General features: G+C 42.1%; 2 protein-coding genes across 2 annotated transcripts; both read left to right on the top strand.

The window, feature by feature from the left end:
• On the top strand, positions 1-12,686 carry LOC120046017 (adenylosuccinate synthetase isozyme 2-like). The gene is made up of 7 exons (XM_038990929.1): positions 1-174; positions 8,294-8,396; positions 10,539-10,601; positions 10,716-10,766; positions 11,178-11,244; positions 12,353-12,460; positions 12,572-12,686. The coding sequence occupies exons 1-7, from the start codon at positions 1-3 to the stop codon at positions 12,684-12,686; spliced, it is 681 nt and encodes a 226-aa protein (XP_038846857.1).
• LOC120045747 (adenylosuccinate synthetase isozyme 2-like) lies at positions 12,656-20,497 on the top strand. The gene is made up of 6 exons (XM_038990685.1): positions 12,656-12,888; positions 15,051-15,205; positions 15,641-15,765; positions 15,942-16,039; positions 18,970-19,119; positions 19,237-20,497. Exons 1-6 carry the CDS (start codon positions 12,741-12,743, stop codon positions 19,287-19,289), a joined length of 729 nt encoding a protein of 242 aa, XP_038846613.1. The 5' UTR covers positions 12,656-12,740; the 3' UTR covers positions 19,290-20,497.
• The last annotated feature ends 4,649 nt before the right edge of the window (positions 20,498-25,146 follow it).

Genomic DNA, 25,146 nt, shown 5'->3' with positions numbered 1-25,146 from the left:
ATGTCGGAGAGCCGGAGAAAAGATGCTGCGCAAAACGGTGCAGAGCCACACGTGGCCAGACCAAATGTTGGCAACAGGGTGACTGTAGTGCTAGGGGCTCAATGGGGCGACGAGGGCAAAGGGAAAGTTGTGGACCTACTCGCTCAGGACGCCGATATTGTTTGCAGATGCCAGGTAAATTATAGAGCCACGTTACCGTCAATGAATGGGCTAAACATATGCTAGCTAATAAGCTAGCTGAATGACATATAGTTGTAAATAATGTAGCTAACATTACCTAGCTACATAACTAAGCTAACAAGTTAGCGAGCCAAGGTTGTGACAGTCCGTATGTTGCAAAAAAAACTAACACCCAAGGCTGAATTGTTGTGCCAAAGATTCTTATCCATCTCTGTGGTTCTGTGTTTAACTAACGTTAGTTAGCACAATCTGTATTTGTTGTAATTACAAAACGAATTAACTAGCCAACACTAGCTCGTGAACTTGTGTGTTTGTGCAACTTGCTTTGCTAGTTAGCCGCCTAAGCTAGTGTTGGCTGGTTAGTTAGCTAAATCTGTTTTTGTGGTAATCTTGGTTTCAAAGATTTCAAACATGAAATCTTAAATACTTGCATCAACAAATGTCCCTTTTTATGCATTAATAACAAGGTCTGAAGTGTTTGAGCATTAATTTAAAAACATTTACTGACAATTTAACACCTTTTTGAACATATTTTCCAAAACAAGTCCTTAAAAATCTCTACCGCAATGGTCTGAACGTCAAGACCAATAGGAAAGCTAATACATTTTTTAAAAATTGATTATTAACAGTCATGCACAGTTACTTAACTCAAATAATATATATTTTTAAATTACATTTTTTGACTGATCTCATTACTACAACACCTTCTGCAATATACAACCTAATATTTTTGATATTCCATTGAAACCTGACGTATATTTAAAAATTGTGGCAAGCCTGTATTTAAAAGCAAACCACTATTTTTACTTTCATAAAAGTACTGAATATCTCTGGAATTCCCATTTATTACAGTGGAGACCTCATCTTGATGAAGGAAGTGGCTAACAAGTTTGCGCATTAGTCTTCTCTGGCTCTTATTGGGTAATTTTCTCTTACTTCTTTGTAGTTTTCTTCTGGACCTCTCTGACTTCAATGTTGACAATTACCTGCTTCCTCTTGGCCATCATCTCAAGTCTTTAGGTTGATCATCTCTTTGGTCCTCTCCAGCAGCTTCTCTTCTGTGTAGTGCAACTTTGACCTCAATTTTGATAGTGATTTCTTTCTTCTGTTCCTCATTTTGAGTGATTCCTTTGGGGTAGATGTCTTCATTGGTCCTGGTATCTGTAGAGATGTCTCTCTTATTTTAGGAGTTGATGGCAGGGACATTCACCTGCTGAGGTGAGAATGGATGTTCTCTTGGAGGATTTGAACAACTTCTTAATTTTGCTTCTTGAACATGTTGAAGTCTATCATCTTCCTCGATTGATGGTGTTATGTCCAAAACAGCTGTTAGCTGTTTCTTTCTTCTGTAATACCTTTGAGTTTTCCCGCCACTGTTTTTTCTTTTCATGTTGCTTCTTTGTCAGATCTTGAGTTTTCTTGATTTTACAATGTTGCTTTCGTTTTTGATATCTGAAATGGAAAGGAAGCATGACATGAAATGAGCATGTCTCAAAACATGGGGAAAATCTTACTGTTATGGACATGTCATCCTATACTAGACTGAATGGCTTACTGTCTGTGTGTGTCTCTCTGTGTGTGTGTGTGTACACATCCTATAGTAGGATGATTTACAGACTCTGGACATCCTATAGTATAAACTAAATGGCTTACTGATTGTGTGGGCGACGTGTGCGCACATGTGTAGACTTCCTAACACTGTAGGGTATTGACTCACTATAGACACTGAGGGCATAGGCTTCCTATGGACTACATATACTAATTACGCTTGCTGTAACCTCTCCAACCCATAACCTCTTTCCCCTTCCTTCTGTACTTGTCCAGCAGTTCTGGGTTGGTGTAAACTTTTTCTCTAAATTGTCAGCCTAGTCTTCTGTAAAGCGTTTTTTTTTTTTTTTTTTTTTGTCACTTGCTGACTGTCTGCAATTAAACAGGACATAAAGAAAAATATCAACAGATAGTAAATTATATTTAAAAATAGTCTGATTAAATTCTTATTACCAAAACAGAAGTTTTCTCTACCGTAACTGGCCTTAAATTGCAGCGGTAAGTGAGAATGGTGTTGCGAAGGATGAGGAACCGTAGCATGTTTTGCTAACAATAGAGAAGACATGATGACTAAGCAAATTTTTACTCAATGTACATAATTAGACATTAATTTTAAATCTAACCTTTTTCTAAATGTGGAAAACTACCTGTATCGGTAATGATAATCAATACTGTCGTGTACGCAGTCTGACGAGTGTGTTTAACTTTTAACTGGAGAAATATAGAGATTTGCTTACCTGGTATCCGTCTTGAAGGTACTGGCAGATGTGTTGCTTCATTCAAAATCATCTGTGTGTAAAGTCCTTAAAAAATGTTGCGGCGGACGAGAACATCATTCATGGACACTTAATTTTTCCAATATTTTTTTCCATTATTATACATGAATATTCAGTTTATAATTTGTTTTCAAATGACATCTAGTAGAACGTCCATTCATTTTTTTAAATTAAATAATAAATTCCTATGTTGAATTTACTTTGTGCAAGGTAGAGAACACTTATCTTATGATATTTTGTTATAGTACTAAATTACATGTTTTATATTTAAAATTATTACTGCCATGGTATTTTAATGGTTTCATGAGAATGACCCAATTGGTAAACTAACGTTAGTTAAATTCGTGTGGTTAGCTACTCGAGCAACCCAATAAATTGTCAATGCTGAATGTCTAACACGGCATTCACATTGAATTCTAAAGCATCATAAGTTAGTTAGTAGGGCTGGGAAGGAAAAAGGGAGCCATGAGAACGAGTTTTGATCAGACATGGAAATAAAAGAGCTGAAAACAAATTGGCTCCCTTTTTTAAAAAGACGAAGAAAAAAGACGAGTTTTTCAAGTACAGTCAACTAGCGCAAACATATTTCGTTGTCAAAACGATATATCATAAAGATATCAATATGTAACTAACGACCCCCCCCCCCCATCACTAATAGCCAGCTAACTACACTGAACACAAATATAAATGCATCATGTAAAGTGCTGGTCCCATGTTTCATGAGCTGAAATTAAAGGTCCCCAAAATGTCCCATATGTACAAAAGCTTATTTTTATCAAATTCTGTGCACAAATTTGTTTACATCCCTGTTAGTGAGCATTACTCTTTTGCCAAGATAATCCATCTACCTGATGGCTGTGGCATATCAAGAAGCAGCATGATCATTACACATGTGCACCTTGTGCTGTGGACAATAAAAGCCCTCTAAAATGTGCTGTTTTGTCACACAACACAATGCCACAGATGTGTGGGGGGGTATTTCTGTATGTAATAAAGCCCATTTGTGGGGCCTAATTTTATTTAAATTTACCGATTTCCTTACAGTTCTTATAACTTAGCAAAATATTTGAAATTGTTCCATGTTTTTACATTTTGGTTCAGTATACATTCATATTACACAACCCTAATACCAGATAGCCTAGTCTTACCATGTCTTGTCGGTACAGTCTGGCATTGCAAGGTGATTCAAACTCCTAGTACTGTTGAAGGTACTGTATATGCGAGCAAGTGCATTTCTGTGTACTTTCTCACTTGCCATTGAAGTATCAACGGCATGATGGAATGTCTGAAGACAGCAGTTAATGCAGCTGACCAAAGTTTAATCATGTCTACGCAAGTGTGATTTGGCTGTCAATAAAGATGCTATATATTGGCAAGCCACCTAGCTAAGCCTATGGGTTGAGTGATTACCACAAAACCATGGTGTCTACCTTGTGTAGACTGAATTCAGTCTGTTTTCAGTTTTACTTTGACAAAAAAAAAAATATTTGTCACGTGCTGAATGAAACATGAAATTCTTACTTACGAGCCCTTTCCCAACAATGCAGAGTCAAAGAAAGGAAATAGTAACACAATAAAATCACAATAACGAGGCTATATACAAGGAGTACCGGTACTGAGTCAATGTGCAGGGGTACGAGGTAGCTTCAAGAGAATCTGTGCAAAAAACAATGCTAATAGTCCGGGTAGCCACTTGATGAACGGTTCAAGCAGTTGCCATACCCACCAGGGATGCAGCTGTGTAACTTTGAGGATCTAAGGCCCCATGCCAAATCTTTTCAGCCTCCTGAGGGGGAAGAGGCATTGTCGTGCCCTCTTCACAACTATGTTGGTGTGTTTGGATAATGATAGGTCCTTAGTAATGTGGACACGAAGGAACTTGACGCGCTCTATTACAACCCCATCGACGTGAATGGTAAACACCTAATGAAGTCAGTGCCTTAACATGTAGCTTACCGATTGCAAGGTGCAGCCTGTGTCCAAAACATTTGAGTCTGATCCAGTCATTCAACGCAATGGCCATCACCACGTTTGCACCGTTATCGTTAGGCACACTAGCAGCTCCTCATTCAGTCCCCAGGCGGTTAGAGCTTCTCTCAACCCCAGAGCGACGTTTTCTCTCCAGTGTTCTCCGTGACCTAGCCTATGATGTTTGCAAGCACCGACCTTTCAGTTAACTCCTCATCAATAAAGTGTACTGTCAAACTAATATACGGCTCTGTTGTTCTACTGCTAATGGTCTATTGTAGTTGCCTAATAATCAGCATGTGTGTTCTGTTTCAACTTCTCCCTTTTGTTATACTGTGTTGGGATGGTGACTTGGGAGATATAATGTGCAAGATGGAATCTGGTATCTCCTGTCCAGCTTGTTTTATCTTTTTGAAGCAGTCTTTGCTGACTGTAAATGGGAATCGTGTGTTTGGCTATGTGATAGATGGGTCAAATAAAATTGTATTTTCCACATGCAGCAAATACAACTGGTGTAGACTTGACTGTGAAATGCTTGCTTACGAGCCCTCCCCAACAATGCAGGGTTTAAAAATACAATAAAACGAGAAATAAAATTACACGAATGGCGTTATACCCTGATTGTACAAAGCATTAAAACCTCTACGTGATCGGTGTCCCTCCACCGGGATGGTTGAGCTAATGTGATTAGCATGACGTTGTAAGTGCCAAGAACATTTCCCAGGACATAGACATGTCTTATATGGGCATAAAGCTTAAATTCTTGTTTATTTAACTGCTCTGTCCAATTTACAGTAGCTATTACAGTGAAAGAACACCATGCTGTTTGAAGAGTGCACAACAAACTTACCATGGCAACTGGTTTGATACCTTCACCTCTGAAGGTAAATGTACTTACATTCAGTAATCTTTCTCTGATTTGTCATTCTCAGGGTCATTCTCAGGGTACATTTTTATATTCAAATGTAGGAACTGGGTTCTAATTTTTTAACACCATCACTGTATCTTTTACCAGATCTAATGTTATATTCTCTTACATTAATTTCACATTTCCACAAACTTCCACAAGGTGTTTTTTAAATGTATTTCCTTTCAAATCGTATCAAGAATACGCATATCCTTACTTGAGGTCCTGGGCTACAGGCAGTTGGATTTGGGCATGTCATTTTAGGTGAATATTGAAAGGGTCCGATCCTTGAGGTTTTTAAGAACGCCTTCCTAATATTAAGTTGTAACCTTTGGCCCTCAGAATGGCCTCAATTCGTCGGGGCATGGACTCTACAAGGTGTCGAAAGCGTTCCTTACTTGATACACACAGGAAACGGTTGTGTGAACTGGGCAGCGTTGTAGTTCTTGACACAAACCGGTGCGCCTGGCACCTACTACCGTACCCCGTTCAAAGGCACTGAAATGTTTTGTCTTGCCCATTCACCCTCTGAATTGCACACATACACAATCCATGTCTCGAAGGATTTTTAAGCCGTCTCCTGTCCTTCATCTACACTGGTTTTGGAGTGGATTTAACAAGTGATATCAATAGGGGATCATAGCTTTTACCTGGTAAGTCTGTCATTGAAAGAGCCTGTTTTATGCACTCAGTGCATGTAGGGAGTACCAGATCAATGTGCAGGGTTGAGGTATTTAAGGTAGATATGCACATGAAGGCAGGGTAAAGTGACTAGGCATCAGGATAGATCATACGGTATTTGAGGTAGATTCAGTGCATTCGGAAAGTATTCAGACATGTTGCCTTTTTCCACATTCTGTTAGGTTACAGTGATTTCTAAGCTTGATTAGAGGAAAAAAAACTTAATCTACACACAATACCCCATAATGACAAAGCAAAAACTTGTTTTTAGACTTTTTTGCAAATGTATAAAAAAAATAAACACATTTTGCCAAAGTATTCAGGCTCTTTACTCAGTACTTTGTTGAAGTGCCTTTGGTAGCAATTATATACTCGAGTCTTCTTGGGTATGATGGTACACGCTTGGCACACCTGTATTTGGGGAGTTTCTCCCATACTTCTCTGCAGGTCCTCTCAAGCTCTGTCAGGTTGGATGGGGAGCTGCACAGCTATTTTCAAGTCTTGCCAGAGATGTTCAAGTCCAGGCTCTGGCTGGGCCACTCAAGGATAGTCAGACTTGTCCCAAACCCACTCCTGCGTTGTCTTAGCTGTGTGCTTAGGGTCGTTGTCCTGTTAGACTGGGGTGAAGGTTCACCTTCTGAGGTCCAGAGCGCTCTGGAGCAGGTTTTCATCAAGGACCTCTCAGTACTTTGCGCTGTTCATCTTTGCCTCAATCCTGACTAGTCTCCCAGTCCCTGCCACTGAAAAACAGCCCCACTGCGTAATGCTGCCACCACCATGCTTCACTGTAGGGATGGTGCAAGGTTTCCTCCAGATTTGGCATTCAGCCCAAAGAGTTCAATCTTGGTTTTATCATACCAGAATCTTGTTTCTCAATGTCTTGAGTCTTCAGGTGCCTTTTGGCAAACTCCCAAGTGGGATGTCATGTGCCTTTTACTGAGGAGTGGCTTCCGTCTGGCCACTCTACCATAAAGGCCTGATTGGTGGTCCTGCAGCGCAGGTGTCCTTTTGTAAGGTTCTCCCATCTCCACAGAGGAGCTCTGTCAGATTGACCATCTGGTTCTTGGTCACCTTCCTGACCAAAGCCCTTCTCCCCCGATTGCCCAGTTTGGCTGGGCGTCCAGCTCTAGGAAGAGTCTTGGTGGTTTCAAACTTCTTCCATTTAAGAATGATGGAGGCCTCTGTTCTTCGGGACCTTCAATGCTGCAGAAATGTTTTGGTACCCTTCCCCAATCAATTTAATTTACCACAGGGGTACTCTTCAAGTTGTAGAAGCATCTCAAGGATGATTAATGGAAACAGGAAGTGCCTGAGCTCAATTTTGAGTCTCATAGCAAAGGGTCTGAATACTTATGTAAATAAATAGCTTATTTTATTTGTAATACATTTGCAAAAAATTCGACACTTGTTTTTCACTTGATGAAAAACATTTTATTTTTTGTATTTTACTTTTCCTCGATCTCATCGCTGCAACTTTCCAACGGGCTCGAAAGGCAAGTCATACTACTTCAAACGTGACCCACCAAACCTTGCTTCTCCCCTCGTATGCCAAGTGAAGCCCCCCGGCCAAACACTCCCCAACCCAGACGATGCTGGTCCAGTTGTGCACCGCCCTATGGGAGTCACGGCCGGTTGTGACACAGCCTGGGATTGAACCCGGTCTGTAGTGACGCCTCACTACTTAGACTGCTGCGCCAATCGGGAGGCCCTATTTAATCCATTTTAGGGTAAGGTTGTAACGTAACAATGTGGATCAAAGGGGTCGGAATACATTCCGAATGCACTGTATGTTCTATTTAGAGGCCAATTGGCTCTAGAAGCAATGTAACATTTGAAATATGGCTGTGTGGGAACCCTATAAAGGTGTGTAGTAATTTTACTTTTCTTATGTTTCTGAAACTCTACCGTAAGCGATGCATGTTAACGTTTAGAGCACGCATTGGGGTTCTTAGCCTCTTCTGGCCAGGGGAGTTTTATTATTGTCAATAGGCTCTAGGTTGTCAGTGTCTATGAATGGGCTCTTCTGATATGTGTCAGAGACTAGAGGACAAACTACATTATCTGTGTTCAAAAGAACATACTGTACAAATATGGGGGGAAAGGTTGACGTGCTTCTGCTGTATGTCCAATATTGAGTCGTGAAAAGCAAGGCTATAGCCTTTCACATTGCTTATGGTGGTGTGATTTGTTTCATAATGTTGGATGTCTTGTCTCTCTGTTTCCCTCTCTGCAGGGTGGTAACAATGCAGGACACACGGTGGTGGTGGACTCTGTGGAGTATGACTTCCACCTTCTACCCAGCGGCATTATCAACCCCAAGGTCACTGCTTTCATTGGTGAGTAGAACTCAGCCAATATTTACTGGACTGAACAGGAAAAATGGCTGATTTTCACAATAAGAATTGATCTATGAAGAAATGCTAATGGTTTACTATGGTCAGTTCTCTAGTCTTTGGTTCATACAGCTTTCTGTTTATTGAATCTCCTGTGCAGTTTCCATCCACACTTTTGTATGCAAGCAGCTAAAATGAATGACTTCTCCCCTCTAAATCTAGCCAATCTGTATTATATTCTAATATTTCCAGTTTTGCCTGATGCCACACAATGTGATTGACTTGACTGGGAGCCACCTCGCAGGCTAACAGAGTGCTACACATTTTATCTGCAGTAATATTTCGCTAATGGGCTGATTGTCTAGTCCAATGTTCACCAACAGGTCGATAACGATAAACCAACGATAAAGCGTTGTGTTCTTATTAGTTTTTTTTTTGAATAGTTTATTTTTATTAGTCTCGGGCTGTTGGTGGTAGGTGCAGCCAATTCAACTGCCCTGCGCGCCGGGCAGGCAAACTGTTGCCATTTCATGTGTCTGAAAGTACAAACTCTGCCTTCCCGGTGGGCCTGGAGAGGAAATCAAGTGCACTATGCGACCGCTGGCCAATCAGATTGCTCAGATGACTGGGTCTGCAGTAACGTAGCAGGCATAAAAGAAAGCTATGACAAAATTGATACTGTGAGATTTCAAAACTTTTAAAGCCATGACTAGAGAGAAACTGTCAACAAATACAGCAAAGAGATACTGTTTATATGAGTAAGTTTAAGTTCTTTCTCAGCACTGTCAACACTTTGTATTCACCACTTTTATAACCCATAAAATGTTTGTTCTTTCTATGTCCACTCAGTGCTACAAGGTGCAGCAGTAATGAATGAGTAGGAAAGTGTATTGATAGGCTTGCGGTGTTATTAGTGGCGTGGGTCTTCATTTATATTGAGGAATATTTCACTTTCTCTTGGGTTATAATTTTGAGTAAATAACTCACGGACACTAGAGAATCTTAACCAAGTTTAATTCTTCCCAAAGGGTCGATACAGCTGTAACTCCGACACAGACATGGCTTCCCCCGTGGTGGTATTCATACCACCATTCATATCATTCTTGCTAAGCAGGGAACTAAGTGATATGAGCCTTCAATGGTTTCTCCCCTTATCAGTACTGTCACATGCAATTGTTTTCCCTGCACTCAGCCCCTCCCAAACTTTATTAGTTCCAAAAGAGACATGAGGGGTGCCATAATGTTCCTACACTTTTGAGTATAACAATGTTCCAAGTTTAACCCCGAATCCAACACTCTGTTTTATAGGCGTAAAAACAGGAATTTGTGTATGAGGCAGAAATAATGCGGTGCGACTCAAGTTTCGCCATCAGCTGGAAGACTGTCCCTTTTTGGTCAGTGTCAGTGGAGGAAAGGGAGAGTGGAGGGATGTTGAGAGATGGACCCTTAGTCTGCTGCTCTCTCCCTCCGCTGAGACTAAATGTCCCGAACAACAATGCATTGGCAGGTAAATTCACGCAGAGCCAGTATGTGGTGATACTGTATTGGGCCTATAGCTTCCTGCACAAACCTCATTGCTACAGTACTGTTTTTAATTGGTTCATGTTGCGTAGGCTTACATTTTAAGTCATGTTAATAAAAAATCAGAGCAGCATGCATTTACTCAGTGATATTGACTCAAAGGTTAGTGACCACTGGTCTAGTCTATTTTGGTGACACGTAACAAAGATGTCCTCTGGCTCTTAACCACGACTCGTCAGCATTTCAACATTATAGAATGTTAAGTGAATCAATTCTTAACTTGCACACTGTCTACTATTGCTCTCTAGTTGAACTCTACAGGCAGACTTTGAGGGCAAAAAACAAATCCAGAGCAGTGTTTGCCATGAGGAAAAAGTCATCTTGAATAAGACTTTCTATGTGCAGAGAAGGTTATTATGGCCCTTTCCTCATTTGATTAATGTGTGGTCTTCATGATTGCTCTGGAAGAGCAGACCTGTTTTTCTAAGATCAACTTTTATTTATTTATTGACTAAGTATGTGTATTTAGCTCTTCATGGGAAAGTACTTTGGTTCACTTCCCTGTTTAGTTACTGATGCATCACTTTCTCCACGTCTTCCATGTTGCCTGTGTCTGTTCCACAGGTAACGGGGTAGTGATCCACCTGCCTGGCCTCTTTGAGGAGGCTGAGAAGAATGTGGGCAAAGGCAAAAGTGAGTATGAAGGAGCTATCCTGTTTTAATATTCTCTTTTACTCTGATGCCTAGAAGATTGCCGTATTGCTTAAAGGGGCTAATGTCAGATGTCTTGTGTGTGTTCAGGTCTGGTGGGCTGGGACAAGAGGCTGATCATTTCAGACCGAGCACACATTGGTAAGCCCTGCCTCAGGCTTTTCTTTAAGGGCCTTTATATTACAACTTCAGCTGCTCTATTTATTTAAAAAATATATTTAGCTAGTCAGTTAAGAACAAATTCTTATTTACAATGACTGCCAAACGCGGACAATGTGAAATCAGATTTTATAGGACCCCTGTGAGAACGAGGGGTCAGTTCTGACTGGAAGAGAGCGACAGACACTACTTCCCTTCATGGATTTTAAAATGAAGGATTGGTGTAAGAACTGTTGTGGATTCTCCAACCAATCCAATGCTGTTAAATGGGTGTCGAGTGCACAAGGGAACACTTCCGGGGAGAAAAGGGAGATAATTGGGATGTTAGGTTTTAGTGAGAAGCGGGGGCGAGTTGACCAGGATTGTGAGTTTGCCCTTCTCTACCTCCCACAGTGTTTGATTTCCATCAAGCGGTCGATGGTGTGCAAGAGCAGCAGAGACAAGAGCAAGCGGGCAAGAAGTAAGAACCCCGCCACCTGTCATTCTCCTGGTTTATGGCTCGGCGGATACGCAGTGTAAACCTTTTCAGCATAATGTCTAGCTAGCATAAGTACTGGAACAACTGAAATATCACAGCTTTGTTCTCTGCACCGGTGTTGTGGAGCGGTTTTAACAGTTTTGCCTTGTGCGTTCTGCCTGAAAGAAGTGGCTGTGATTAGCCAAATTTCACTCATACTGTAGTCTGGGGTTTATTCCATATTCAGGAATAGCAAACAAATCCTACACTAATGTAGCTATTGCAGGTTCCTGTTTGTTACCAGTTAGTCATGGAGCTATTGCAGGTTACTACTGTTACCAGTTAGTCATGTGATGGAGACACCCAATCTGGTTCTGAGAAGAGGTTAGGAAGGACAGCTAAGACACAGGACAGCACTCTGATATACAAGGCATTTTAAGCTTTTGTTCAGGATCAAAATAAGCACACTGTCCTGATTTTTGAATTATTGTGTAAAACAGTCTGCAGTGTTTGAACTTGCTCAACAGCTATGTATTGTACCAGTTTTCTCCCATGGGCAGTAAAGGGCAACTCATTATAGGCTTATATCACCAGTTATGGTGTTGAAATTCCACAAGGCTTTACAACTTCACTCTTACCTCAGAGAACATAGGCTTAGATTAGATCTCCTGCAGTAACAGCATGACTTGTTCCTTGTTCTCATGGTGGACCTGACCTGTGTTATTTTGCTGTCTTGCTGGAGGGGTTAGTACTCATGATACCCTGTCTCATGTGAGAAAGACCTTATCAGTGAGGATATAAAAGTGGTCTTCTGGAGCAAAGTCATCCCTACATCAGACCAGGGATGTTACGTCACCAGACATCCCCTAGCAGCACCATGTGACTGTGATGATGCTCTCCAGCCCTCACTGCAGCGCCATTGTTTCAGTCAGCAGCAAGGCAGCAGGCGATGTTCCAGCCTCATAAACACTCCTTAGAATAGTAGCTACTTCCCTACAACTCCATCACGTCTGACCTTACACAATCACACACAAATACATGTTGAAGGACCGGTGCGTGTGGTTGATGTCGAGGCAGTGACTCCATATTATTCCCTGTATTCCTCACCCAGCCTCGGAACAACAAAAAAGGGGATTGGCCCGGTGTACTCAGCCAAAGCAGCCCGCAGCGGCCTCCGGATATGTGACCTCATGTCTGACTTCACGCTGTTCTCTGAAAGGTGAGGGTGTGGCCTTGTCCTCACATGGCCAATAATGGCTATCCTCCTGTTGAGTACAACTAGCTCTGGTAAGATTAAAAACGGAACTGTATTGACGTCTATCCTCTGTAGATTTAAAGTCTTAGCCTCGCAGTATCAGTCTATGTACCCGACCCTGGTGATTGACATCGATGGAGAGTTGTCCAAGTTGAAGGTCAGATGCAGGTCCTCCATATCAGTTGAATAAACATATCACTGGATACATTATGTCCTTCCTACATTTCAGTGTAATTTTAGGGTTATGTGTGGTGATCTTGTCCAGGATTACGTGGAGAAGTTAAAGCATATGGTGAAAGATGGCGTCTTCTACATGTACGAGGCCCTACATGGACCTCCCAAAAAGATCCTGGTAGAAGGAGCCAACGCTGCCCTCTTAGATATTGACTTTGGTGAGTATCCACCACTATGTCATAATGTCAATTAACCTCCATTGAACTGATCAAGCTAACAAACTGATGGTCTTCAAGAAGCCGGCTGGAAATTCAAGCCGTTTTTACTGGTGTTAACTCTACTGAAACAGTTGTATCGGAGCTGTCATAAGGATTGGAACAACCTGTTCACTGCTCCGAACACCAGAGAGCACTCTTATACCGTGCATGACTCTGAGCTATGCTTTCTAGTGTCACTTTCAGATATTTCTGTCACAAAGCATGCCATCCATAAACACAACTGCTGAAGGAGAGGGTTGCTATGTACTGACGGTCACCATTTTCTTTTTCCTTGATACAATGGTAGTAGGTGAAAGTAGGAGGTATCATATGGCCTTGCTAATGTTATTTGCATAAAGGAGACTGTTTTTGCACCTGTGCAGACATTTATGGGGGGGAATTCTCAACCCCTCTGATCTGAAAGGCCCATTAACCTGGACTAGAAAATCCACCTCTGTTTAAGCACACCTGACAGGGAGATTGTTTGCATGTCATGTTGAGACTGAAGCATTTAGTTTCCTTTACTTGTATTACAAGCTATAGTACCAGTCAAAAGTTTAGACACACCTACTCCTTCAAGGGTTTTTATTTTTTACTATTTTCTAAATTGTAGAATAATGTTGAAGACATCAACTATGAAATAACACATGGAATCGTGTAGTAACCAAAAAAGGTTAAACAAATCAAATATATTTGAGATTCTTCAAATAGCAACCCTTTGCCTTGATGATAGCTTTGCACACTCTTGGCATTCTCTCAACTAGTTTCATAAGGTAGTCAGCTGGAATGGATTTCAATTAACACGTGTACCTTGTGAAAAGTGAATTTGGAATTTCTTTCCTTAATGCATTTGATCCAATCAGTTGTGTTGTGACAAGGTAGGGGTGGTATACTGAAGATGTCCCTATTTGGTGAAAGACCAAGTCCATATTATGGCAAGAACAGCTCAAATAATCAAAGGGAAATGCCAGTCCATCATTAATTTAAGACATGAAGGTCAGTCATTCTGGATAATTTCAAGAAAAACCATCAAGCGCTATGATGAAACTGGCTCATGAGGACCGCCACAGGAAAGGAAGACCCAGAGTTACCTCTGCTGCAGAGAATAAGTTCATTAGAGTTACCAGCCTCAGAAATTGCAGCCCAAATAAATGCTTCATAGAGTTCTAGTAACAGACATCTCAACATCAACTGTTCAGAGGAGACTGTGCGACTCAGGCCTTCATGGTTAAATTGCTGCCAAGAAACCACTACTAAAGCACACACACCAATAAGAAGAAAAGACTTGCTTGGGCCAGGAAACACGTGCAATGGACATTAGTCTGGTGGAAATCTGTTCTTTGGTCCGATCCTTAGTTTTGGTTCCAACCGCCATGCGAAGTAGGTGAACGGATGATCTTAGCATGTGTGGTTCCCACCGTGAAGCATGGAGGCGGTGTGGGGGTGCTTTGCTGGTGACACTGTCTGGGATTTATTTAGAATTCAAGGGACACTTAACCAGCATGGCTACCACAGCATTCTGAGGCGATACGCCATCCCATCTGGTTTGCACTTAGTCCCACTATCGTTTGTTTTTCAACAGGACAATGACCCAACACCTCCAGGCTGTGTAAGGGCTGTTTGACCAAGAAGAGTGATGGAGTGCTGCATCTGATGACCTGGCCTCCACAATCACCCGACCTCAACCCAGTTGGGATGAGTTGGACCACAGCGTGAAGGAAAAGCAGCCAACAAGTGCTCCGCATATGTGGGAACTCCTTCAAGACTGTTGGCAAAGCATTCCAGGTGAAGCTGGTTGAGCGCATGCCAAGAGTGTGCAAAGCTGTCAAGGTGAAAAGCGTGGCTACTTTGAAGAATCTCAAATATAAAATACATTTTCGATTTGTTTAACACTTTTTTTTTTTGGTTACCACATGATTTCATGTGTTATTTCAAAGTGTTGATGTCTTCACTATTCTGCAATGTAGAAAATAGACTGGTACTGTATGTTAACAGTCATTGTGCTATGATAATCATCTGTTGTAACTTGACTGCAGCACCAATGCATTGTCATGTCTGTTTTATCTGAGGAAGACAGAGAAGGAAATAAGATGGTGTTTATCCTTTTGGTATGTTGATTTCAGGAACGTACCCTTTCGTGACCTCGTCTAACTGCACAGTAGGCGGGGTGTGCACGGGCCTAGGCATGCCACCTCAGAACGTGGGTGAGGTGTACGGCGTGGTCAAGGCCTACACCACCCGGGTTGGCATCGGAGCCTTTCCCTCTGAGCAGTTCAATGTAAGAATGTCAGCCTGTCTACCTTGAGGGAAGCCAGGCCTTAGTGCCTTTGACAGCTGCAGGCTAGAGTCATATTGGTTCACATGGCTGTGTTTCCTGCTTTCTGTATCCAGTGTGAGTAGACTAGTGTCAATGTGCGGGGGGGATGGCATAGTTGCTGATTGAGTCATCAGAGTTCTGAAATCCAGTGTGTATTCTGTGAACATCACAGGCAGAGGCATGCGACTGTGGGTGTCGAAACAGTTTTGGGAACGATAGTTGGTGGTTAAACAGCTCCCTCTGGTGGAGCTTGTGAAATAATCCATACAATAACAGAACTACCATTTTCTTCACCTGGACAGGACAGAGAATGGTGACATTTTAAAACTTGACATGGCCATGGTTTACGTTGTCAGCTTTCTTAAAGTGATTCTTGAGTGTCTTTTCTTCTTGAAGGACGTTGGGGAGCTCCTGCAGACGAGGGGGAAAGAAGTGGGTGTGACCACGGGCCGTAAAAGGAGATGCGGTTGGCTGGACCTCGTGCTCATCAAATATGCCCACATGATTAACGGCTTCACTGCGTGAGTTCCCCCTCCCTCAACTCTGTACTGGCCATCACCACACCTCCCGCTTTTTACTTACTTACTTTTTACTTCAGTATACTTGAATAGACCTTATCAGCGTTGTACACATCCTGCATTTGGGTGTTGGTAACATGCATGCTAACCTCCAAATGTTCTGTTGTCCTCCCGTTCAGCTTAGCTCTCACCAAACTAGACATCTTGGATGTGCTCCCTGAGATCAAAGTTGGTGTGTCATACTCTGTGGACGGTGAAAATATACCTCATTTTCCAGGTAGGCTCCTCCTTGTTAATGAGGATGAAGTGAACCAGATAAGGGAGCTGATTATATTCCTAATTGCAGTATTCCCCCAAAAAACTATGTTTTATTGTCACATACACCGGATAGGTGCAGTGAAATATGTTTTACATGGTCAGCCATAGTAGTATTTGTATTTAATAAGGATCCCCATTTAGTTCCTGCCAAATCAGCAGCTACTCTTCCTAGGGTCCAGCAACATTAAGGCAGTTAACACAAAACATAACATTACATTTCACAACAGATTGTGTTCTCTCAGGCCACTACTCTACTATCACATCTACAAACCTTGTGTGTGTGTGTGTAGATTGCGTGTCTTATCGTGTGTCTCTTCATAGTCCCTGCTGTTCCATAAGGTGTATTATCATTTTTTTCAATCTGATTATGCTGCTTGCATCAGTTATCTGATGTGGAATAGAGTTCCATGTAGTCATGGCTCTATGTATTACTGTGCACCTCCCATAGTCTGTTCTGGACTTGGGGACTGTGAAGAGACTCCGGGTGGCATGTCTTGTGGGGTATGCTGGGTGTCGGCGCTGTGTGCTAGTAGTTTAAACGGACACCTCGGTGCTTTCGACATGTCAATACCTCTCTCAAAAACAAGTAGTGATGAAGTCAATCTCTCTTCCACTTTGAGCCAGGAGAGATTGACATGCATATTATTGTTAGCTCTATGTACATCCAAGGGCTAGCCGTGCTGCCCTGTTCTGAGCCAATTGTAATTTTCCTTAGTCCCTCTTTGTGGCACCTGACCACATGACTGAACAGTAGTCCAGGTGCGACACAACTAGGGCATGTAGTAGAGGTCGACTGATTATGATTTTTCAACGCCGATACCGATTATTGGAGGACCCAAAAAAGCCGATACCGATTAATTGGACGATTTAAAAAAAATATATATATATATATATATTATTTCTTTCTTTGTAATGACAATTACAACAATACTGAATGAACACTTATTTTAACTTAATATAATACATCAATAAAATCAATTTAGCCTCAAATAAATAATGAAACATGTTCAATTTGGTTTAAATAATGCAAAAACAAAGTGTTGGAGAAGAAAGTAAAAGTGCAATATGTGCCATGTAAGAAAGCTAACGTTTAAATTCCTTGCTCAGAACATATGAAAGCTGGTGGTTCCTTTTAACATGAGTCTTCAATATTCCCAGGTAAGAAGTTTTAGGTTGTAGTTATTATAGGAATTATAGGACTATTTCTCTCTATACGATTTGTATTTCATATACCTTTGACTATTGGATGTTCTTATAGGCACTTTAGTATTGCCAGTGTAACAGTATAGCTTCCATCCCTCTCCTCGCTGCTACCTGGGCTCGAACCAGGAACACATCGACAAAAACCACCCTCGAAGCAGCGCAAGGGGAACAACTACTCCAAGTCTCAGAGCGAGTGACGTTTGAAACGCTATTAGCGCGCACCCCGCTAACTAGCTAGCCATTTCACATCGGTTACACCAGCCTAATCTCGGGAGTTGATAGGCTTGAATTCAAAAACAGCAGAGCTGCTGGCAAAACGCACGAAATTGCTGTTTGAATGAATGCTTACGAGTCTGCTGGTGCCCACCATCGCTCAGTCAGACTGCTCTATCAAATCGTAGACTTAATTATAACATAACACAGAAATACGAGCCTTAGGTCATTAATATGATAGTTTCCGGATTAGTTTCCGGATTAGTTTCCGGAAAACAAAACAATTATTCTTTCAGTGAAATACGGAACCGTTAGGTATTTTATCTAACAGGTGGCATCCATCAGTCTAAATACTCCTGTTACATTGCACAACCTTCAATGTTATGTCATAATTACGTAAAATTCTGGCAAATTAGTTCGCAATGAGCCATGTTGCCCAAACTGTTTCATATACCCTGACTCTGCGTGCAAGGAACGCAAGAGAAGTGACACAATTTCACCTGATTAATATTGCCTGCTAACCTGGATTTCTTTTAGCTAAATATGCAAGTTTAAAAATATATATTTCTGTGTATTGATTTTAAGAAAGGCATTGATGTTTATGGTTAGGTACACGTTGGAGCAACGACAGTCCTTTTTCGTGAATGCGCATTGCATCGATTATATGCAACGCTAGATAAATAGTAATAACTACACATGGTTGATGATATAACTAGTGATTATGATTGATTGTTTTTTATGAGAAGTTTAATGCTAGCTAGCAACTTACCTTGGCTTCTTACTGCATTCGCATAACAGGCGGGCTCCTCATGAGGCAGGTGGTTAGAGCGTTGGACTAGTTAACCGTAAGGTTGCAAGATTGAATCCCTGAGCTGACAAGGTAAAAATCTGTCATTCTGCTCCTGAACAAGACAGTTAACCCACCGTTCCTAGGCCGTCATTGAAAATAAGAATGTGTTCTTAACTGACTTGCCTAGTTAAATAAAGGTGTAAAAAAAAGGCGTCAAATGACCGATTTCCGATTGTTATGAAAGATTAGGGCTGATTTCAAGTTAATCGGCCATTACGATTAATCGGTCGACCTCTAGCATGTAGGACCTGCCTTGTTGATAGTGTTAAGGCAGAGCTGTGCATTTATTATGGACATGCCTCTTCCCATCTTAGCTACTGTTGTATCAATATGTTTTGACCATGACTGTTTACAATCCAGTGTTAATCCAAGCAGTTTAGTCTCCTCAACTTGCTTAATATATGGTGCTCCTGGAACAAATTAGGGTTAAGTGCCTTGCTCAAGAGCGCATAGACTGATTTTCACCTTGTCAGCTCGGGTATTTGAACTAGTAACCTTTCGGTTACCGGCCCAACGCTCTAACCGCTAGGCTACCTGCCAATACCCCGCTCAGCTGCCACCAAGTCTGATCTTAAGATGTTTGTGGTAGCCAATGGCCTGACATTGTCCCCACCTATCCCCAGCCAACCAGGAAGTCTTACAAAGTGTTGACGTTCAGTATGCCACCCTGCCAGGTTGGAACAGTGACACCTCTGCCGTCAGAACGTTCGATGAGCTGCCAGAGAACGCCCAGAAATATGTCCTCTACATTGAGGAGCACCTCGGTGTGCCCGGTAAGAACCCTCCCCTCTCCTTAACACCTTCATGTCCAGTTGATGCAGCTGTGGTGAAATGTCCATTTGTAGAGGTCATATTGGTAAAGCTTTTCAATAACTCCTTTTCACCCGCAGTGAAATGGATTGGAGTCGGAAAATCTCGGGAGTCCATGATCCAGATCTTCTAAGAGCTTCTCCTCCAAACCCTCAGTCCCCTCTTCCTACCTCCAGATGGCTGCCTGGTTCCAGGGGCCTGTGGCCTGGGAAGGTGGTCTATGCTGCATGACACCCCCCCCCCCCCCCCCTCATTGGAGACTCTTCAAAATTGCCTCTGGTCATTAAGATGGAAGTACACTTCAGCTACATCTCTTACTCCCCATGTATGGTTTGTGAGAAAGCCCCCTCTTCTGGCCTTTCTGGATCTGCTCTTCTGCCACACTTGCACATGCACTACATACACACTCATATCCATTCAATATCCCCATATTCCAACTTCTGATCCAGATGTGTGACACGCTGTCATTCACCTGTCTACAAGCCAATGTCAGACTGTTCAGTATGACCATATGTACAGTGCTGCAGTGGAACTTGGTTGATTCATTAACTGATGTTTTGTGGCTGTAGTGTGATGAAATCACTTGTGCCCGTTTGTGTAGATGTATTCTTTATACCTAGCATGGCCATGAAACAGCCCTCTAGCAACTACAGATTCCACGTGTTCTGCATGGACAACTGTCCCTGACGATACCAGTCTCTGTATTCAAATTGGATAATTGCAGAAAATGTAGAATCTGTTTGTTGTTACAAAGACCTTGTTCCCAGCAACATAGCTGGAACAAAGCCATTATGCAAGAAAATAGATTTAGGTTCCATTACAATCTTAAATGGGCCTTTTGGAGGCGTCGCAATCAAACAACCTCATTAATTTCCCTCATTAATTTCCCCAGTTGACTAGAAATGTTAGTTGTCTCATTTCAAAGCAGTAAAAAGTTGTACTACTAAACAGTGAGCAGTTTAGGTCAGTTAGCATGTTGATGGGTCATCTTGCTATGAAACTCCACATTTTGAAATTACGCATGAATGCAATCCTAAATTTAAGCTCCACCGCGAACACGATGTAGATATGCTAAACTCTAGTCTTAGGACTTCTACACGATCATATCAGTGTATATTTTATTTCTAGGACTAGGTATGGTTGATTTCTGTTCTGCTACTGTTAGACGTGTGGGTGTCTCTGCAGATGTAGTGTATTAGACAGCAGATTGTCTCCTGACTCAGTGACCACTATGTAACATGTGTTTCCCGTTAGTTCTATTTCAATCACTAATATACAATCTAAATATTTAAAATGAAAGTCATTAAATGATCTTGCCTGTTTACGCATGGATTGAATATACACTGCTCAAAAAAATAAAGGGAACACTTAAACAACACAATGTAACTCCAAGTCAATCACACTTCTGTGAAATCAAACTGTCCACTTAGGAAGCAACACTGATTGACAATAAATTTCACATGCTGTTGTGCAAATGGAATAGACAAAAGGTGGAAATTATAGGCAATTAGCAAGACACCCCCAATAAAGGAATGGTTCTGCAGGTGGTGACCACAGACCACTTCTCATTCCTATGCTTCCTGGCTGATGTTTTGGTCACTTTTGAGTGCTGGCGGTGCTTTCACTCTAGTGGTAGCATGAGACGGAGTCTACAACCCACACAAGTGGCTCAGGTAGTGCAGTTCATCCAGGATGGCACATCAATGCGAGCTGTGGCAAAAAGGTTTGCTGTGTCTGTCAGCGTAGTGTCCAGAGCATGGAGGCGCTACCAGGAGACAGGCCAGTACATCAGGAGACGTGGAGGAGGCCGTAGGAGGGCAACAACCCAGCAGCAGGACCGCTACCTCCGCCTTTGTGCAAGGAGGTGCACTGCCAGAGCCCTGCAAAATGACCTCCAGCAGGCCACAAATGTGCATGTGTCAGCATATGGTCTCACAAGGGGTCTGAGGATCTCATCTCGGTACCTAATGGCAGTCAGGCTACCTCTGGCGAGCACATGGAGGGCTGTGCGGCGCCACAAAGAAATGCCACCCCACACCATGACTGACCCACCGCCAAACCGGTCATGCTGGAGGATGTTGCAGGCAGCAGAACGTTCTCCACGGCGTCTCCAGACTCTGTCATGTCTGTCACATGTGCTCATGTACTCAGTGTGAACCTGCTTTCATCTGTGAAGAGCACAGGGCGCCAGTGGCGAATTTGCCAATCTTGGTGTTCTCTGGCAAATGCCAAACGTCCTGCACGGTGTTGGGCTGTAAGCACAACCCCCACCTGTGGACGTCGGGCCCTCATACCACCCCCATGGAGTCTGTTTCTGACCGTTTGAGCAGACACATGCACATTTGTGGCCTGCTGGAGGTCATTTTGTAGGGCTCTGGCAGTGCACCTCCTTGCACAAAGGCGGAGGTAGCGGTCCTGCTGCTGGGTTGTTGCCCTCCTACGGCCTCCTCCATGTCTCCTGATGTACTGGCCTGTCTCCTGGTAGCGCCTCCATGCTCTGGACACTACGCTGACAGACACAGCAAACCTTTTTGCCACAGCTCGCATTGATGTGCCATCCTGGATGAACTGCACTACCTGAGCCACTTGTGTGGGTTGTAGACTCCGTCTCATGCTACCACTAGAGTGAAAGCACCGCCAGCACTCAAAAGTGACCAAAACATCAGCCAGGAAGCATAGGAATGAGAAGTGGTCTGTGGTCACCACCTGCAGAACCATTCCTTTATTGGGGGTGTCTTGCTAATTGCCTATAATTTCCACCTTTTGTCTATTCCATTTGCACAACAGCATGTGAAATTTATTGTCAATCAGTGTTGCTTCCTAAGTGGACAGTTTGATTTCACAGAAGTGTGATTGACTTGGAGTTACATTGTGTTGTTTAAGTGTTCCCTTTATTTTTTTGAGCAGTGTATAAACCTCTGAATGGCTCGATTATGAAATAAAAATAGTTACGGGGAGAGGCATGTGTTCAAGTTCAACCTTGTACATGAGGTGCCTATTCATGTAGAAATGGGAAACTGCTAAAACATTAGTTTGCCTTTGTCTGCAGGTCTCTACAGAGATGGGTGTAGACTGCTGTGAAAAAAGGGCTTTCTACATTGGTGGTGGAGTGCTTTCTCTTTTTTTTCCTTTTTTTATATGGACTGTCAGACTAGTGTCAGACCCCTTCCCTTTTTCCACAGGAAAGTGGTTTTTTGTTACAGCCTTATTCTAAAATGGATTATATTCAATTTTTTCCTCATCAATCTACACAATACCCCATAATGACTGTGAAAACAGGTTTTTAGAAATATTTGCACATTTATACAAAATAAATACCTTATCTACATAAGTGTTCAGACCCTTTGCTATGAGACCCCAAATTGAGCTCTGGTGCAACCTGTTTCCATTGATCATCCTTGATGTTTATACAACTTGATTGGAGTCCACCTGTGGTAAATTCAATTGATTGGATATGATTTGAAAGGCACACACCCGTCTATATAAGGTCCCACAGTTGTCAGTGCAAAAACCAAGCCGCGAGGTTGAAGGAATTGTCCGTAGAGCTCGAGACAGGATTGTGTCGAGGCACAGATTTGCAGCATTGAAGGTCCCCAAGAACAGTGGCCTCCATTGTTCTTAAATGGAAGAAGTTTGGAAACCACCAAGACTCTTCCTAGAGCTGGCTGCCCAGCCAAACTGGACAATCGGGGGAGAAGGGCCTTGGTCAGGGAGGTGACTGAGAATCCGATGGTCACTCTGACAGAGCTCCAGAGTGTCTCTGGAGATGGGTGAACCTTCCAGAAGGACAACCATCTCTGCAGCAATCCACCAACCAGGCCTTTCTGGTAGAGTAGCCAAGCGGAAGTCACTCCTCAGTAAAGTTCACATGACCACCTGCTTGGAGTTTGCTAAAGGACTCTCAGACCATGAGAAACAAGGTTATCTGGTCTGATGAAACCAAGATTGAACTCTTTGGCCTGAATGCCAAGCGTCACGTCTGGAGGAAACCTGGCACCATCCCTAGGGTGAAGCATGGTGGTGGCAGCATCATGCTGTGGAGAGGTTTTCAGCAGCAGGGACTGGGAGACTAGCCAGGATCGAGGGAAAGCTGAACGGAGCAAAGTACAGATATATCCTTGATTAACGCGTGCTCAGAACCTCAGACTGGGGTGAGGTTCACCTTCCGTCAGGACAACGACCCTAATCTCACAGCCAAAACAACGCAGGAGTGGCCTGGACTTGAACCCGATCGAACATCTCTGGCGAGACCTGAAAATAACTGTGCAACGACACTCCCCAACCTAACAGAGCTTGAGAGGATATGCAGAGAAGAATGGGATAAACTCTCCAAATACAGGTGCCAACCTTGTAGCGTCATACCCAAGAAGTCTCGAGGCTGTAATCGCTGCAGAAGGCGCTTCAACAAGGGACTGAGTAAAGGGTCTGAATACTTATGTAAATATAATATTTACAATTCAAAACCTGTTGCTTTGTCATTATGGGGCATTGTGTAGCTTGATGAGGGGGGGGGGGGACTATGAATCCGTTTTTAGAATAGGGCTTTAAAGTAACAATGTTGAAAAAGTGAAGGCGTCTGAATACTTTCCGAATGCACTGTAGTTACTGTGTCAGGTACATTCTTACATAACTGCTCTACTGAAAACGGTGATCTCCGCTAGGCTTATGTTCACTGGTAAAGTCTGTTTCATTATTCCATGTGGATTTTAAGATATCAGACTGTTATTTTAGTGGCCTTAAATGTTAACCTGGGCCTTGTCTGAATACCTCTGACATACATCTTTCTTTTCTACCTTGAGGCTCGTCTGGAAATGAGTGGATAGGTCAAAATATGTTTACACCAAAGCTTCCATCTACACTACAGTGATGTCCTCAAGGAAAGAAGGGTGTATTAAAACAAAAAATAGTAAAAACAGGGTCCAGGTCTTACCCCCCCCCTGTGTAGTGTCTTGAAAGTGGCTTAGTATTGTGTTCTCTATCCCACCACATCAGCTCAACATGGTATGCTTAACATTGTTGTTTGAGTGGGATCCAAACAACTTTGTCAGTTAATTAGGGTTTGAGGAGCAATGTGTAAAAAATAATTGACAACAAGCCTCCTTTAGCCAAAAACAAATGTGTAGGGTGCAAAAGGAGTTTTTGATGCTTTGAGACAAAGGGATAAAATCCTTCTCTAAATTAAGAGAAATGTAGAGTACATTGGATCCTGATCCAGGTGAAAAATCCATATTTTGTTAGATGTTTGCTGTACAGTGTGTTTTCTTCCAAGCACTACCTTCCAAAGTCACTAAACTCAGTAATCATTTTAATTAGTGCCATTTTAAAGAAACATTCCTTGGCTTGATGACTAGGTTTTAATCTAACTCCAATTTTTTACCTGTTCATTTGAACATTGCACATGTAAACACATATTTGGTCTTCTGTTTTGAAACTATTTACCTACTTTCAGTTCTGCAATGTGTTGCTGCTTTGTTAACTCTATAAATGTGTGTGTATATGAAATCCAATACCATATGATCGTCATCTTATAGTAGCACAGTGTTCAATATGTTTTTTTTGACTGGAGTTTTATCAAATGTCATTTGTACAGTACTGGTCTTACATTTTTGAAATTACAAAGTCATTTCAATATTAAACAATTGTTAATACAACCCTAGAACAAGATTCCAACTAATAAATAAACATGAGAAATATATCATCAGTTTATTTTTTTGTTCATTTCAAATTCATCCATGTCTGTTCTAGAGGGGTCAAATGTTTTCTGTTTTTCAACTGTCTTTGAAGAGTAGTTTTACTCTCATGGCACCCCACCACCACTAATTGCTTGTGTACTTCATTACATGGCCACCAGAGGGAGTTTACCTTTGAATACTATTATTTGTACCGCTAGGAATATACGGTACTGGCTGAGAATTAAAATACTACTCTGAACAAAGATACATGCAACAATTTCTAAGACTGAGTTAGTTTAATTAAGGAAATCAGTCAAT

The sequence above is a fragment of the Salvelinus namaycush genome, chromosome 4 (assembly GCF_016432855.1).
Source record: "Salvelinus namaycush isolate Seneca chromosome 4, SaNama_1.0, whole genome shotgun sequence".
NCBI lineage: Eukaryota > Metazoa > Chordata > Actinopteri > Salmoniformes > Salmonidae > Salvelinus > Salvelinus namaycush.
This window is presented reverse-complemented; position numbering and strand designations above follow the sequence as displayed.